This window comes from Protopterus annectens, chromosome 15.part0 (assembly GCF_019279795.1).
Source record: "Protopterus annectens isolate FY-2018-M chromosome 15.part0, PAN1.0, whole genome shotgun sequence".
Lineage (NCBI taxonomy): Eukaryota > Metazoa > Chordata > Ceratodontiformes > Protopteridae > Protopterus > Protopterus annectens.
The window spans coordinates 257,554,876-257,570,682 of NC_056749.1; the positions used below are offsets into that span (position 1 = coordinate 257,554,876).

The 15,807-nt window shown below is 38.8% G+C and overlaps 1 protein-coding gene across 1 annotated transcript in view; it reads right to left on the reverse strand.

Moving 5' to 3' along the window:
* The window catches only part of ATRX (ATRX chromatin remodeler), a 3,779,564-nt gene that overhangs the window by 2,596,060 nt on the left and 1,167,697 nt on the right, over window positions 1–15,807 (reverse strand). The window contains exon 8 of the mRNA XM_044057254.1: window positions 8,811–10,897. Coding sequence (XP_043913189.1) covers window positions 8,811–10,897 — 2,087 coding nt within the window. The remainder of the gene's footprint in view (window positions 1–8,810; window positions 10,898–15,807) is intronic.

The following is a 15,807-nucleotide window of genomic DNA, read 5'->3' on the forward strand; positions in this document are numbered from 1 at the left end:
TATAAAAGAGTAATGCTTTAAACATTTGTAATTTACTACGCTTGCCCTCTAACAATGTTCACAGCTATGAATTTTATGTGAAGAATCAAAGCAGAAAGTACAGTTTTGTACCTACCATAAATGTAGATGTTCGAGTGTTCACCCTGCTGCAGTCATCACACTTGGGTTATCCTGTCGTCAGGTGGTCCCGCAGTCGGACGGATTTCCAAAGTCTTGGTCCGACGTCAGTTGCCGTCACCTCATCCCTGACGTCAGTGCGCCAGGGATACATATATTGCAACAGACGCCATTTTCTTCAGTTTTTCTTACCCCAGATGTCAGGTGCCCCAAAAAGGTGATCCAAATCAGTACCAAAAGTTGAGAACACTGTACAGACACAAAAAACCCTCAGCTATAAGCAAATACATCAGTAAGGCATAGCAGAGGTTTAGCCAGTAAATCAGAGGGATTGGAGGGAGGGTAACCTGGACTGCAGCAAGGTGAACACTCTAACATCTACATTTATGGAAGGTACAAAACTGTACTATGTTCATCATGTTACCCTGCTGCAGTAATCACACTTGGGTTGAGTCCCAAAGCTAAGGTAGGGTGGAGGCATTATAGAAGGTTAGAGGAGGCAATGAGCCCCTGCAGAACTGCAGTGGCGAAGTTTGCCCTGGACTTGGAATAAAGAGGCAAGTGATGGTGTTTGGTGAAGGTGTGTACAGAACTCCAGGTTGCAGCTTCTAAAATTTCCTTGGTAGGAAACCCCCTGAGAAAGGCTGTAGAGGTAGCTGTTGCCCTGGTAGAGTGGGACCTAATGGTAGGAGAAACTGGTTTCCCATGATGGGTATAGCAGAAACGTATGCAATGGCCTATCCATTTAGAAATGGTTTGCTTGGAAATGGCCTTCCCTTGAGAAGCTGTAGCATAGGAAACAAAGAGCTGGTCTGTTTTTCTGAAAGCCTTAGTTTTGTCCAAGTAATATCGAAGCTGCCTGTGAATGTCCAAGGAATGTACGAGTCTCTCCTTTGTTCTGTGGATTGGGGAAGAAAGTGGGTAGATGGATGGTTTGATTTAAAGCTACACTGGAAACCACCTTAGGCATGAAGGAAGGATTAGTTTGTAGAGAAACTCTGTCTTGATGAAAAATGAGGAAAGGTTCCACTGCCATAAGTGCCTGTAATTCTGAAACTCTCCTAGCAGAAGTTATTGCCAGGAGCAAGGCAGTCTTCCAAGATAGGAACTGAAGGTCTGCAGAAAAAGCTGGTTCAAAGGGAGGTAATGTTAGTTTTTCCATAACTAAGAATCGAAAAAAGCAGGGTGAAAAAAACCAATAATCCAAATGTAATGGAATGGATGAAAACCAAGATACTTAAATATTCAATGTTTTATTCCACAAACAGTCCCAATCAAGAGTTAAACCACATACAGCAAAGGGAAAGCCACAGCATGAACGCTATTCTTCCAACTGCGTTTTCGTTTATATCACAACACTTCATCAGATGTACTTTGTTAGACTAATTCATCTACTATTTATACCCCATTTAATCAATCAATTAAAAAAATTAAAAAAATTTCCCTCCAAATTCCTAACAAATTAAATTTTTAAAAAATCTTCCAAATTAACTGACTGTCTATTATTATTATTAAAAACCATTTTAATATATGTAAAAAAATTCCTGAAACTTCAAAACTTGAATAAATTCAGCGATATTATGAAACAACATTTAAATAAAATACATGTATAATTTTATATTAGAAATTAAAAGCAGTATTGAGTTTCTATTATTTAAATCATGAACTGATGAAAGCAGCCTGTACTTGTGTGCCATCTAGTGGCTGTTTATCAATATTACTACTGAGTATAAGTTATACTAAAAAATGTAAACATGGTAATACAAAACTTTAATAAATTAATTTCTACTATTTCGTAATTATTTTATAGCTAAAAACCACCTAAGAGTTAAAATTTATTTAAAAATAAACATTTAAAATCTTAAAAATAAAAATAAAAATAATATATTACACTAGACACAAGTTATTAAATACATTCAGGTATGTGTTACAATTTAGCTGCCCTTAACTTTAAAATGGGTAATATACTTGTATATTCATTCAAACCCGGTGGGTTATAGGACTCTAGTGTGATTTGCCACCAGAGCTCCCTATATTCTATCTTCTCCTCCCAAAGCCCACCCTCTTATATCTTTTTCAGTATGTTCAATAACTGTGAATACGAAACTGGCTTCCGGGCATTCCTTAGTATGTCTATAAAGGGCATTAGTCTCCTTACAATTTTTAATATCATTGAGATGTTCATAAATTCTCCTTTTAAGTTTCCTTTCTGTTTTCCCTATATAGAATGAATAACAAATTTTACAAACAGCTAAGTATATTAAACCCATAGAATCACAATTATAGTAATACTCTTCATTTGTTATGGTTCTAGTCCTGCTCATTATATTTATACTATTCCCATTTAATATATATGGGCATTGTGCACATCTGCCACATTTATATGTACCTTTTTTCTTTTTGTCATTCAAATTATTAGATTTTTTGTTTTCCAGAATATTTCTTAGGCTATGTGCATTTTTGTATACTACTTTAGCTGGAATGTTTTCTGCTTTCTCTATGTCAGTTAAATTAATGAACCTATTCCATTCTCTATGAAAAATTTGTTTTATATTATTATTAACACCATTATATTCTAAGTTAAGAGCTAGATTGTAATTTTCTTGTTCTTTATCTATAGTCTTGCTTGTGTTAGGAGTGCTACCTATTTCCACTCCTCTCACTATAGGTGCGAATCTAGTACCTCTACCTTTTTCAACTTCTTGTCTGATTTCTTTAATATGTTTTTCTGGGTAGCCTCGGTCTCTAAACATACTCCCTAGTGTATCACATTCTCTCATAAAGTCTTCTTCGTCTTTTTACATATATTAAAATGGTTTTTAATAATAATAATAAAGACAGTCAGTTAATTTGGAAGATTTTTTAAAAATTTAATTTGTTAGGAATTTGGAGGGAATTTTTTTTAATTTTTTTAATTGATTGATTAAATGGGGTATAAATAGTAGATGAATTAGTCTAACAAAGTACATCTGATGAAGTGTTGTGATATAAACGAAAACGCAGTTGGAAGAATAGCGTTCATGCTGTGGCTTTCCCTTTGCTGTATGTGGTTTAACTCTTGATTGGGACTGTTTGTGGAATAAAACATCGAATATTTCAGTATCTTGGTTTTCATCCATTCCATTACATTTGGATTATTGTTTTTTTCCATAACTAAGCTGAGGTCCCATGTAGGCGTAGGGGCTCTTCTAGGTGGTCTAATGTTTTTTGCCCCTCTGAGGAACTGCCTTAGGAGTGGATTTGAAAATAAAGGTGGATTTGTGTTGTAGTGAGCTGAAACAGCTGAAGCATGGATTTTAATTGAGGAGAAGGAAACTCCTTTATGCAACATCTCAGCTAAATACTGCAGAATGTGAGGCATATGAGGCTGAGTTGTATCTAGGCCTTTAGCTTGGTTCCAAGCAGAAAACCTTTTCCATTTGTCCGAGTAAGCCTTCCTGGTGCTTGGCCTCCTGGCTTCTAGAATAACATCCAGAACTGCTTGAGAAAGAAGGGTTGGTTGGCTACTTAATTGATTTGCCATGCCACCAGGTTTAAAGTTTTGATCTGGCTGTGTAGAATCTGCTTGTCTTGCTGTGTGAGCAAATGAGGAATTTGAGGCAATATCCATGGTGGGCTGTGAGCCATATTCTTCAATAGTGGGTACCAGTGCTGGCGTGGCCAGTCTGAGGCTTTGAGAACCATTCGAGGTTTCTCCTTTTTGACCTTCAAAAGAACCTTTGTGAGAAGAGGTAATGGAGGAAAAGCATATGCTGTCAGGTTTTTCCAACTGAAGGAGAGAGCATCCACTTTCCATGCTTGTTGGTGGAATTTCCTTGTACAAAATTTTGTCAGCTGGTAGTTATGAAGACTGGCAAACAGGTCTATATTTGGTAGGCCCCATCTTTGAGTTATCATTGCAAATATTTGTGGATCTAGCTTCCACACGTGGGGATCTTTGATGTTTCTGCTTAGGTCGTCTGCCAATGTGTTTTTCTGTCCTGGCAGGAAGTGGCTGGACTTGGTAGGTCAGAGCTGTGTTCCATAAGATTGATTGCCTGCAAAGAGGGTAGGAATGTGTGCCCCCTTGTTTGTTTATGTACCACATTACTGTGGTGTTGTCCGTCTTTATTTCCAGTTGTCCAGGCTGTAGTAGATCCTTGAAGGCTGGCAGAGCTTTCTGTACAGCTAGCATCTCTTTTTGGTTTATGTGCAGTTTTCTTTGTTCTGCAGTCCATAGGCCTTGAATGCATTTCCCTGCCATGTGAGCCCCCCAGGCATAGTCTGAAGCATCTGTTGTGATAGTTTGCCTGGGTGGGGGCAAGGTGAAAGGCTGACCCTTGTTGAGGTGACATGCCTGTGCCCACCAGAGAAATTCCTGTTGAAGGAAGGGAATGAGAGATATCACTGTGTCCAAGCTGTGGCTGTGGTGAGACCATACGCTTTTTAGGTACCATTGTAATTTCCTCATATGCAGTTTTGCAAATGGTATTATCAGAATGCAAGATGCCATGAAACCCAAAGCCTGCAGATTTTTTCTTGCAGTTAATTGGGTCTTTGTTGCCATTATCTTGAAATATTGAGTCAGTTGTAATTGCTTGTCTGGTGTAAGATGAGCCTTCTGGGCCGTTATGTCCAAGCAGACACCCAGGAATGTCATTTTTTGTGAGGGTACTAGTTTTGACTTTTTTCCGTTTACTGTGTACCCTAGGCAATTTAGTAGATGCTTCACAAAGGCCAGGTGTTGTATGAGAATGTCTTTTCTTTCTGCTTGGATGAGGCAGTCGTCCAGGTATGGCTATATTTGAACTCGTCTTTGTCTGCAGTATGCAATTACTGGTTCCAGGCATTTTGTGAATACTCTGGGTGCAGTAGATAAGCCAAAGGGCAGTGCAGAGAACTGATAATGGGTTGAACCTGCAATGAAACGGAGGTATCTTCTGCAACTTTGTCCGATAGGGACATGCAGGTATGCCTCCTTGAGGTCCAACGTTGCCAGCCATGCTTCCCTGCCCAACATGGGAAGTAGCTGCTGTAGTGTTAGCATCTTGAATTTGGGAACTTGTAAGTGTTTAGAATTGAAAGGTCCAGAATTGGTCTCCAAGCATTTTCCTTCCTGGGTACTAGGAATAGTCTCGAGTAAAATCCTTGGCCTTGCTCTTGAGTTGGTACCCTTTCAATGGCTCTCATGGTCATGAGAGCTGTAATTTGTTTTTGAGCCTCTGCCCTTTGGTTTTGTGGCAGGTTTGGCATTCCTCTTTTTATTGGTAAAGTGTGAAAGTGGAATTTGTATCCTCGTAAAATTATGTCCAGGACCCATTTGTCCTTTGTGACCATGTGCCAGTTGTCTACAAATAATGTTAGTTTTCCCCCCAGGGGGGCTGACAAAAGAGCTTTGTTTGGCCAGTTGAGGTGCAAGTCATTGAGTTTGCCTTCTGGTTGCTTGAGACCTGTCTTCTCCTCCCTTCTGGGTTGGAGTGGTCCATTGGCGAGGTTTATACTGAGCTTGTGGTTGTCCTCTGCCCCTTGGGCTCCTGTATTTACCCCTCTGAGGCCCGTCAGTGGCTGGAAAGGACCAATTTTTGGTTGGCCAGTTTCTGCTGAAGCGAGGGGGTTGTACCTGTAGGAAATCTTTGACTGTCTGCATTGATTTTGCCTTATCCTCCATTTTCTTTAAAACTTCTTCTGCTTTAACACCAAAAAGAACATCCTGCTGCAAGGGAGCATCTAGTAGTTTTGCTTTAACATGTTCAGGCAGACTCTGCTCCTTTAACCAGGCATGCCTACGTATAACTGATCCAGTGACCGCTGCTCTGCAAGAGGCCTCCAAGGAATCAAACCCACATTGTAAGGTATGTTTGCCCACCTGCTCGGTGGCGTGCAACAAATCCTGTACTTCTTTCAATTCAGATTGTTGAGGAACAGTTGTTTTGTTTTAACTGAGAGATCAGAAATTGTTGATACTTAAGCATATGAAATTGACAGTTTAAAGCTCTCATAGCTGAAGTGGCTGAGGTGTAAACCTTTTTCCCCCATCTGTCTACTGCTCTTGAATCCCTTTCAGAAGGTACTGGATTTTTAGCCATGGAAGCCTTAGCCCCCCTGGGATCCTGGGAGTTAGTCTCTAGGTCAGCTACTGGGCTCTTGTAAAGTAATTTATGGGACTCCGGTACTCTAATATCTGTCAGGCTTGGCCGGGGCAGGAGGCAGAGAGTCAGGGTTGAAACTGGATTCTAAATTAACATCATCCACTAAGTCCAGAACAGGAGGGATGGCTAGAGGTCTGTGTTGGGTGAGTAAAAGAAACTCTCTGAGCCTTTTCTTGGAATCAGAGTAATCCTGACCTTCCCAGTGGAAATGCTCCCTCATAGTGTGTAAAGTTTCCCCAAAAGAGTAATCTTCTGGAGGGGAAGCTGAGGGAAGAGTCCTCAGCAGCAGAATCTTCATAAGGAGAGAAGGAATAGTCTTGGTCTTCAGAGGAATCCGAAGAAATAGACAGTTGTTCAGAGGAAGCAGATTCTTCCTCTTGTCTAGGCCTTTTGTCAGGGGAGCCCCTGATAAGAGTAATCAGATCTTCAGCCATCTTAAGCATCTGTTTCTTAGGCATAGGGCCTTGAACAGGCGACTGAAGTGAAGCTTTTTTCGATTTGGAAGGAGTCTTCGATTTTGAGAACGTTTTGACTAAGAGTAGTCTGTCTGAAAACGCCTTCAGAAAGCGAAGGTGTTTCGGAAGTACCGGCATCCTTGGAAGGTAAGTCGTCGGTAGGGCCTGAAGTAAAAGGCTGCGTCGGCCTAGTACATTCTGTTAAAATATCCGTAGCGGTCTCGGGTTCCTCAACTGCGGTAGTCAGAGGCTGGGTCGGAGCCTCACAGATAACCGGAGACCGGATCAACCGAGGCTTCGTAATCAGGCTTAGGCCTGGACTGACTATCCTTATCCCTGCGTTTTTTGTGCACGCCGGTAGTCGGTAGCTCCGACGGCATGTTATAATTAAATTTTCTGCCAAAAAATGTCGTGCGAAATCAAACCATCTTTTAATAGTGCGTTTATTAAATCTAGCACAAAAACGACAAGAAGTGACGTCATGATCAGGGCCTAGGCAGGGTATACAATAAGAATTAAAACCCTTATGAGGTATTTGCTTCCCACAAGAAATACAATTGTTAACTTTTTCTGACATCGGTCTGAGGCAAGAAAAGTTTCCCCAACGGGGTACTTAGCTTTATAGAAGACTTCGGTCTGAAACTTGAATTCGAAAATCTCAGGAGTCTGCTGACCGGCACTTGCGAACTGCTTCTGCTTCGGGCACCGTGCGGCAATAAAGACTGAAGAAAATGGCGTCGGTTGCAATATATGTACCCCTGGCGCACTGACGTCAGGGACGAGGTGACGGCAACCGACGTCAGACCAAGACTTTGGAAATCCAGCCGAATGCGGGACCGCCTGACGACAGGATAACCCAAGTGTGATGACTGCAGCAGGGTAACACGATGAACATCAAGCATTCAACACTTATTTACGTCAAACCATCTACTCCATGTACAATTGTTAAATGCCTGTGGGTGAAAGTAACAGTAAAATTTAACTCTTAGCAGAAAATGTATTTAAAACTCTTAGCAGAAAATGTATTTAAAACTAATGTACAAAAATGTTGACTTTTTTTACTTGACAACTAAACAAATGAAATCTATAATTGATCGCCACAGTAGTTGCAAACGAAGTAAAGACAAGTAACCAACACTCTTAAGCAGCTTTAAGAACTGAAACTATTGTGTGCCAGCACAGATACATGGAGAAATTGTGCTAAGCTTATTTCAATATATATATATGAATGTAGGTGGATTGGACACTCTAAATTGGCCCTAGGTGCGAGTGTGTGCCTTCTGTGGAAGGTTGGGCACCGGGCTGGCAACCCGACACTGTAAAACTCCACTGCCAATCATGAGTGGACAGGTGATCCGCTGTGGCGACCCCTAACCTTGAAAAAGCCAAAAGAAGAATATGAATTTAAATTGTAAATACTCTATTCTGTAATATTAGATATTATTCTTTAGAATGCAAATATTCAGAGTATTAACTTACGAGTAACCAATTTGTATAATGTGTAACCATGTTACAAATGTGGAGTTGTTCGCCCTGGGTCTCTGCTGAAAGCAGGTTATGTAACTCAGATGGGCTTTCTCAGCAAACAAAGATGAAACGAACTAACAGTTGAACTGCCAAACTTGGGAAAATGAAAACAAAACTTGACTTAACAACCAAAAGTAAAAAAGCAACTGTGAATCTTTGTCCATATGTTGGCCATTGTTCAACTGATAACATAGTAAAAGGTAAAAGCATTAGCCCACCAAAGTTGAACAATGTTTTCCTTACTTTCCCCTTTTGAACTAAGTAACACCAAGAATTTGTTGAAACAGTTAAGTTTTTTTAGCTTGGTCACACCATCAACAAGGGGGAAAAAACATTTCTTAGCAATTTTTCCTTTTTTGCAACTTCAGTCACCCTTACTGTCACCACATTTTTATACAGCGTCTGCAACTCACTGCTAGAAAACTGGGCACCCATATTTTGTGGGTTCAACAAGTCACAGAACTTTCTGTGAATGACTAATTACATATTTTGTTAAACTGCTGCACTAAGGCAAAACAAAAAGTTAATTGCAGTAACTTGCAGCCTCATGTTCTAGTAATACAAATACAGTTATACTGCCTACCTGAAGACTGACAAAATCCCGGAACAGAAATCTTGAAGTCCTCTGTGATGGGCTTTATCTTCTGTTCATCTTCACTTTCACCTGCTGCCGAATTTGCATCATTTTCTTCATCCATATCCTCAGAGCCTGAAGTTGAAGATTTTGTCGTCTCCTTGGCTCTACTTGCATTTGTTTCTTTAGGATTTCCATTTTTACATTCTTCAGTTTCCTCATCTCTGGAAGATGCTTCATCTTCTTTCTCTGCCTCACTAATCTTTGTTTTTCTCTTGGATTTTTTTGATGCTTTGAGCTTACTCAAACTCTTCATTTCTTTTTCAAGTTCAGAATCATAATCTGAAGAGTCTGAATGTCTCTGCCGCTTCGTCTCTGCCAATGAGTTTTTATTGGACTTTTGCTTCTTCTTTCCACTGACGTCAGATCCTGAAGATGAGCTTTTTCTTTTACGCTTCCCTGTTTCTCCATTCGACTTTCCCTTTTTCAGTCTTGATGATGACTTAGCAGCATCCTCGGCTTCTTCTTTGTTATCTGCTTCTGAGGAGCTATGGCTCATATTTGCTGCAAGTTTTAAAATCTCGGGAATGTCTTCGGAACCAGATGACTCTTCCATTAGGTGTGAAGAATCTACCCCATCGGACTTATTTTTAATTGAAGATGCTGATCTTACCCTTTTCCTCCCTTTCTTTGGCTTTCTTGTTGGTCTGTCTTCCTCTTCATCACCTTCAATACCACCATCACTGTCCTCTCCTGAACTAGATACAGTGGTGTTTGCATCAGCCTGTCGCCGTAAAGGTGTTGTCTTTGTACGAGGTGATCTACGGAGATCAAAATCATCTACTGCTTCAGCACAAACCTGATCAGATACGGCTTTATTAATTTCATCATCTTCCTCTGCACAGTAATCACTTTTCCCCTTCTTAAACTTGTTACTTGCTTTCTTGTCCTCTCCTTGTTCAACTCCTGTGTCTTTCTCACTGTTTTCTGCAGGTTTCACTGGAGAATTTGAGAGAGAAACTGGAGTCAACTTAACATAAAGCTCCTTAGTTACTTTGATAGGACTTTTAACTTTACAGCTACTTAGGGTTGTTTTTAAAGGGGTTGTGTGCCTTGCCTTTGAGCTCTCTGATTCATTCACTTCTAATTTGCAAGTAACTGCATCAGTTGTTACATCTGTACTACAAGGGGTAGAATCTGCATTTTCAAAAATGTCCTCAGGAACTGAAGAAGGAACAGATACTATGTCCAAGTCTAAAGCCTCAGAATTATTAGCTACCTCAACTTCAGACTGAGAGTCATTTTCTTGTCTTTTATGTGGAGTAACTGATTTTTCATTTCCCATTTTATCAGTGTTTTTGTTCCTTATTACATTATTTCCTGTTTTATCCAGTACTTTATCTGTACCCCCAGAGCTGGAGTTCTTAACGGGGACAGAACTGTCCTTATCTTTCACTTTTTCTTTTTTTTCTGTAGAATTTTCCTTTTTATTACATTCAGGAGCAACTCTTTTTCTTTCCTGCTCTGTTTCAAGGTCCAAAGCCTCTTCTAATGCTAAATGGGCTTGTTTAAGGTCTGCTAATACAGACTTGAAAGCTTTCAACTGCCTTAATCTTGGAGTACTGCTGTCAGTCTTTTCAACATCCCTTTTCAAAAAGCTAACAAAACTAGCATTCAGATTAGTTGTCATGTCCACAAGCTTCTTTGTTTGTTTAATTAATTCTTTGGGTACCATTAGTGCTTTGTATGAAAAATAACTGGACTTTATACGATCAGAACTTTCATCCTGACCATTGCAACTTAAACTGGATTTCTTCTGAGAATTCTTGTGTGAATCTTCCAATTTACTTTTTTCACCCTCCGTTCTTGATTTCCTTTTGTGCTGATGCCACTGGTCTAAGTTATCAAACACAGCATCGCACGCTGTGACAAGGTCTACTATTGGCTCTGGAACACATATATAACAATACCATTTGTTGTTTTCATCCATTATACTGGAAAGCTCCCTGCGTCCTAAATTTCGTAGTATGCATTTTTTACAGAAAGCATTGTGACAAAAATCACAACAAATTAAATTTCCCCCTTCGGCACACCATCTGAAAAACAAAAAATAATTTAAATGAAAATGCAGAATCTTTGTACACAAGTCATGCGCATTACATTTCTACAAGTCGATTAGACACAACCACTTTTTATGTATGCAGAAATGCAAGTTAACTACAACAGTAGATATTCACATAGATTCGCTGTTGCAGTAGCACAACTACGTGGGACATAGTCTGTCAAGAGCATGGATTTCTGGTTAGTCTGTTAAAACTCTGGGTATGTACCTTGTACACTGTACATCTGCTCCAACACACGTGTGCTAGTGTAAGAAAGACAATATGGCACCAAAGGTCACAGTTATCTTGCTGTCAAGTGCAAGTCTGAAGTTTAAAGATGTGTAAAAAGTAAAAGATCATGTCAGAAAAAGGGGAAAAAATGAAACAGACCCCATTACCAGCTAGGGGGAGACAGGAAAAATTGAAAAGGAGAAGGGTAAGTGTCAGTACTGCAACAGTGATCTACTCAAATGGCTACTGTTATTTTAAGTTAACTTCACAGAAAAGTACTATGCTCATCATTAGACTACTGACACAATAACATACAGCAATATGGGATGACTGCCAAACCTGAAGCAGTACAGGTGAAGGCTAATAGGACCATAGTCCAGAAGGCACTGGAGAACAGATCTGGTTCTGGAAAATAAGTCAGTTTTATAGTGCTTAGTAAGTGTGTGTACTTACTCGCGGTGGTGGTGCTGCGGTAGCATTGTCGCCTCACAGTAAGACGCTGTCCGGTTCGATTCTCAGCTAGAGCGTCTTCTACGTGGAGACATGCGTGAATGGGCGCACCTTCGTTGAAGGTTGTGCGTCAGGGCTGTAACTCGGCACATAAAAATCAACCACCAATCATTAGCGGACTGGAGTTCCGCTGTGGCATCCCCTATCCAGGAAAAAGCCGAAAGAGTCCAGAGTGAGTGTGTGTACTTACGACCAAGTTGCAGCTTCTAGAGTCCAAACCTTCCCAAAAGGCACCTGAATTTGCCACAGCACCTGTGAAGTAAGCCTTGACATTCTGAGGGGACATTTACCATGATGAGAACAGAAAAGAAGAGCCTTAGACAGCCACCTAAAAATTCTCAAGCAGCTATAGGTCCAAATCAGGACAATGGAGCAGTGAGCAAAAATGTTGGGACCTTTATTTGATGCGTTTGTCAATGAGAGGGCTAAACACATAGTTAATCCATTTATGGCAGGGGGACAAACTCTAACCACCATTCTGGTGGAGAAGAGAGAATTGTGTGACAAATTCGAAAAACTGTTGGAGAGAGAGAGAGAGACCTGTGTACACTACAATATTTTGTGCCTGAAGAGGTATATTGAGCTGGACATTACTCCAAGGGGTCTCCGTTTTGTCAAAAATCCGAGTACTCAGATTGATGAAAACTGTACTGCAGACAAGCAGTTTAGGGGCCGCTGGTTGGCAGCTTCACACAAATGTGTAATGGAGTGGCTACAAAATTTGCTTGAAAGAGATGACTTAAAACATAAAAAGTTGAAACAAGAATTGGCAACTATATCTAATACCATTACTAATTCTACTGGGGCAGTGAATGTGAGTAATTTTTTTAAGCAAAATCAATACAAAGTTAAGCACATTGGAAACTGAATTGGTGAATTAAAAAAAACTGGTGAGATGTCAATGATTACAAGGACGAACTTACATGACGTCAACCAATCAGCAGAGAGATAAACCACGGAAGCAATACGGCGACAAGAAGCAGAAGTTTTCATTTTTGTTTGCTTCGGAGGGTTCAGTGTTAAGCGATACTACAGAGAACTATGAAGAGGACTTTCCACCTTTACCACATCCACAACCACCATTTGAGCACCAAAACTGGTTTTCAGAACCATGCAGGTCAACAACGGCAGGGCCAGAAACAGAGAAAGTATACTGCCCACAATTCAAACGGCTTCTACAGTAAGGACTATAGAAGCGGACAATATAATAGTAAGAAATTTGAATATTAATACATGTAATGTACAGAATGCTGTTACTTTGAATGTAGTCAATTTGTCCAACTGTAATTTAACACTGACAGTATACAGTTTTAAATTTAGGTTTGAAGGTTATTCCACGGATGCATGTTTTTAAACAAGAAATTTTTAAGTTTATCCATAAATTACATTTAAAATGTTTTTTCTTTAACAAAGGAAATAAGAATGATAATGAAATTAATTTAACTGGTGAATTATGTGATAAAAGTTTTTTTTTCATGTAATGAAGATAACGATCAGCAATGCGATGAAGATGAAGTGATAAAATGCAATGCTTATTGTTTACTGAATACTTCCAGTATCCCAGTAGTTAGTAAGTTTATGCCTCCTTTCCAGAACCAAAGCATCTCTCATTTCAACTCAGTGGTTAATTTTGAAAGGTGGAAATATATGTACGGAAGTATTAGAAAATAAAAAATGCATTACCTATAACTTAACCTATAAAGAATGGAAGGCATTAATAGAGCTCCAGAATAATAAGGCGCTAGTAATTAAACCAGCGGATAAAGGTAATCGAATTGTTATAATGAATGCCATACAATATCATGGAATGTGAATGGAACATTTAAGTAACCAAGAAGGGTATGAGCATAGTGAAAAATCAAATCTTAGTAAAGCAATGGGGAAATAAAATGAACTGTTAGAGAAAGGTCTACGTTTAGGTTATTTCTCAAAGAAGGATGTGGAAAGTAAGTTGGCAGCTAATAAAGAATTAGCGGTATTTTTTTGTTTGCCAAAAATCCACAAAAATTTGAGAAAACCTCCAGGAAGACAGATTGTATCGGCATGTAACTTTTTTTTTTTTTTTTTTTTTTTTTACATAATATGGGTTTATTGTTACATGAAAAGTTACTTCCTTATGCAAAGAAAACTTCTTATATACAGGGCGGTTTTGATTCTCTAACAAAGATTGCTGGAATTGAGTGGAAAAGGGAGATGTATTAGATTGTGCTGGATGTGAGAAGTCTATACACATCCATTAAACATAGTGATGGTTTAACTGCTATATCATATTTTTTAGGGGACAACCCTCTGTCTACGTTCATAATAGAGATGGTAGACTTTTGTCTACAGAAAAATTTTTTCTTTATAATAATGAAATGTATAGACAAACGGGACCTGCCATGGGGGCACCTTTTGCCCCCATGTATTCAAATCTTTTTATATCCTTCTTTGAAATAACGTTTTCGTTTAGGCAGGAATTTATGACACATGTTAAGAATTATTTTCGTTACATAGATGATTTGATTTTTGTGTGTACGAAGGAGGGGCAGAAAAGGTTGCACCAGAATCCGTTTGACCTTAGTGTTTGGATGCTTTACAATGAAATAAGGTGCATTTTTTAGATTTGGAGTTAGAGGGCAAGGAAGATGGTACCATCTTAACAGGAATGCATAGAAGATTTACTGATGGTAACCAGTTTTTACTTGCATCTAGTTGTCCATCCACCCCATAGAATAGCTGCCCTTCCATATAATGAATTCTTAAGGTTGTCAAGAATTTGTGATAATGAAGATCTTTTAAAGGATGAAATCTGTAAATCAGCTGATATGCTCATAGAGAGAGGGTATAGTCCAGATATGGTTAAAGAGGCAATATATAGGGTATGCTATAAGAATTTAAATAATCAAAATAAGAGAAATAAAATACATGAGATGGAAGAAGGGAAGTTAAATCAAATGCAAGAGATTTATTTTGTCTCTATGTATAACATTAGAAGTAAAGAAATAATAGGGATGCTGGAGCATTACTGGGAATTTTTGATGCATGATAAATTTTTAGTAAATGTTTTACCAAGACATCTCTCGAGATCGTATGTGAGAGGTAGAAGCATAAGGGTCATTATGGTACATGGATTATTTGCTTTACCAAATCTACCAGTACCTAGAATGCTGATGGAAACCAGTACAATCAAATGTGGGAGATGTCCAGTGTGTTCACACATTAAGTGTTTTGAATGTATTAATAACATTTATTTTATTCCAAAAGATAAATGTTCATGTGAATCAAAGGGGGTAATTTACATTTTGAGTTGTCCTTGTATTATGTTCTATGTGGGAGAAGCGAAAAGGATGTTTCGGTTAAGATTTATGGAACATATTAGGGACATTAAAAATTGTAAAGAAAAAACAATTGCTGCTCATTTTATGAAATCACATAACAATGATTATTCATTACTGAAGGGAAGCATTTTAGAACAAATGAACTGTTTTTGTATGGATGAAAATGTTTTAAAGGGAAAACTTCTATATAAAAAAAATATTTACTCTGAAATTTAATACAATGGTCCCTATGGGACTTGATGGGGAATTGAATTGGAGAAGTTTGCTTTAAGGGGTAAATGGTTTAATGAGTTAATTATTTAATTGATGTATAATGTGTATATGAGCTTGATGTTTGATGAGAGTTGTATTCCAAGAAGGTGTTTTCACTGTGGCGCTGGAATTAAAACAGTTTTATCTGAAAATGTGTGTTTCATTTGGATCCTGGTTGTTCATCCATCGAAGTGAGGAGTGGTGGTGGTGTATTATAGCCACCTAGAAACTGTCTGCTTGGAAGTTAGCTTCCATTTTACCTGCCCTCAAAGAAAACAGACTCAAACCAACATTCTGAAAACTTTAGTCTTGTCCAAGTACCAGGCAAGGCTACCTATAAATATCCAATGTATGAATTCACTCTCCCTCTGTTTTTGGGGTCAGACAAAAACACAGGAAAGTAAATAGACTGACTTGACATAACCTCAAACAACTTTGCATATGGATATAGGGTTGGTTTTAATAATTACCTTGTTTTTATGGAAAATCAAAAAGTTTTTGAAGAAAAAAGGACTTGCAACTCAGACACTTATCTAGCTTAAGTCAGAGCAATAAGCAGCCTTCAAATTAAAACATTTCAAGGAAGAACTG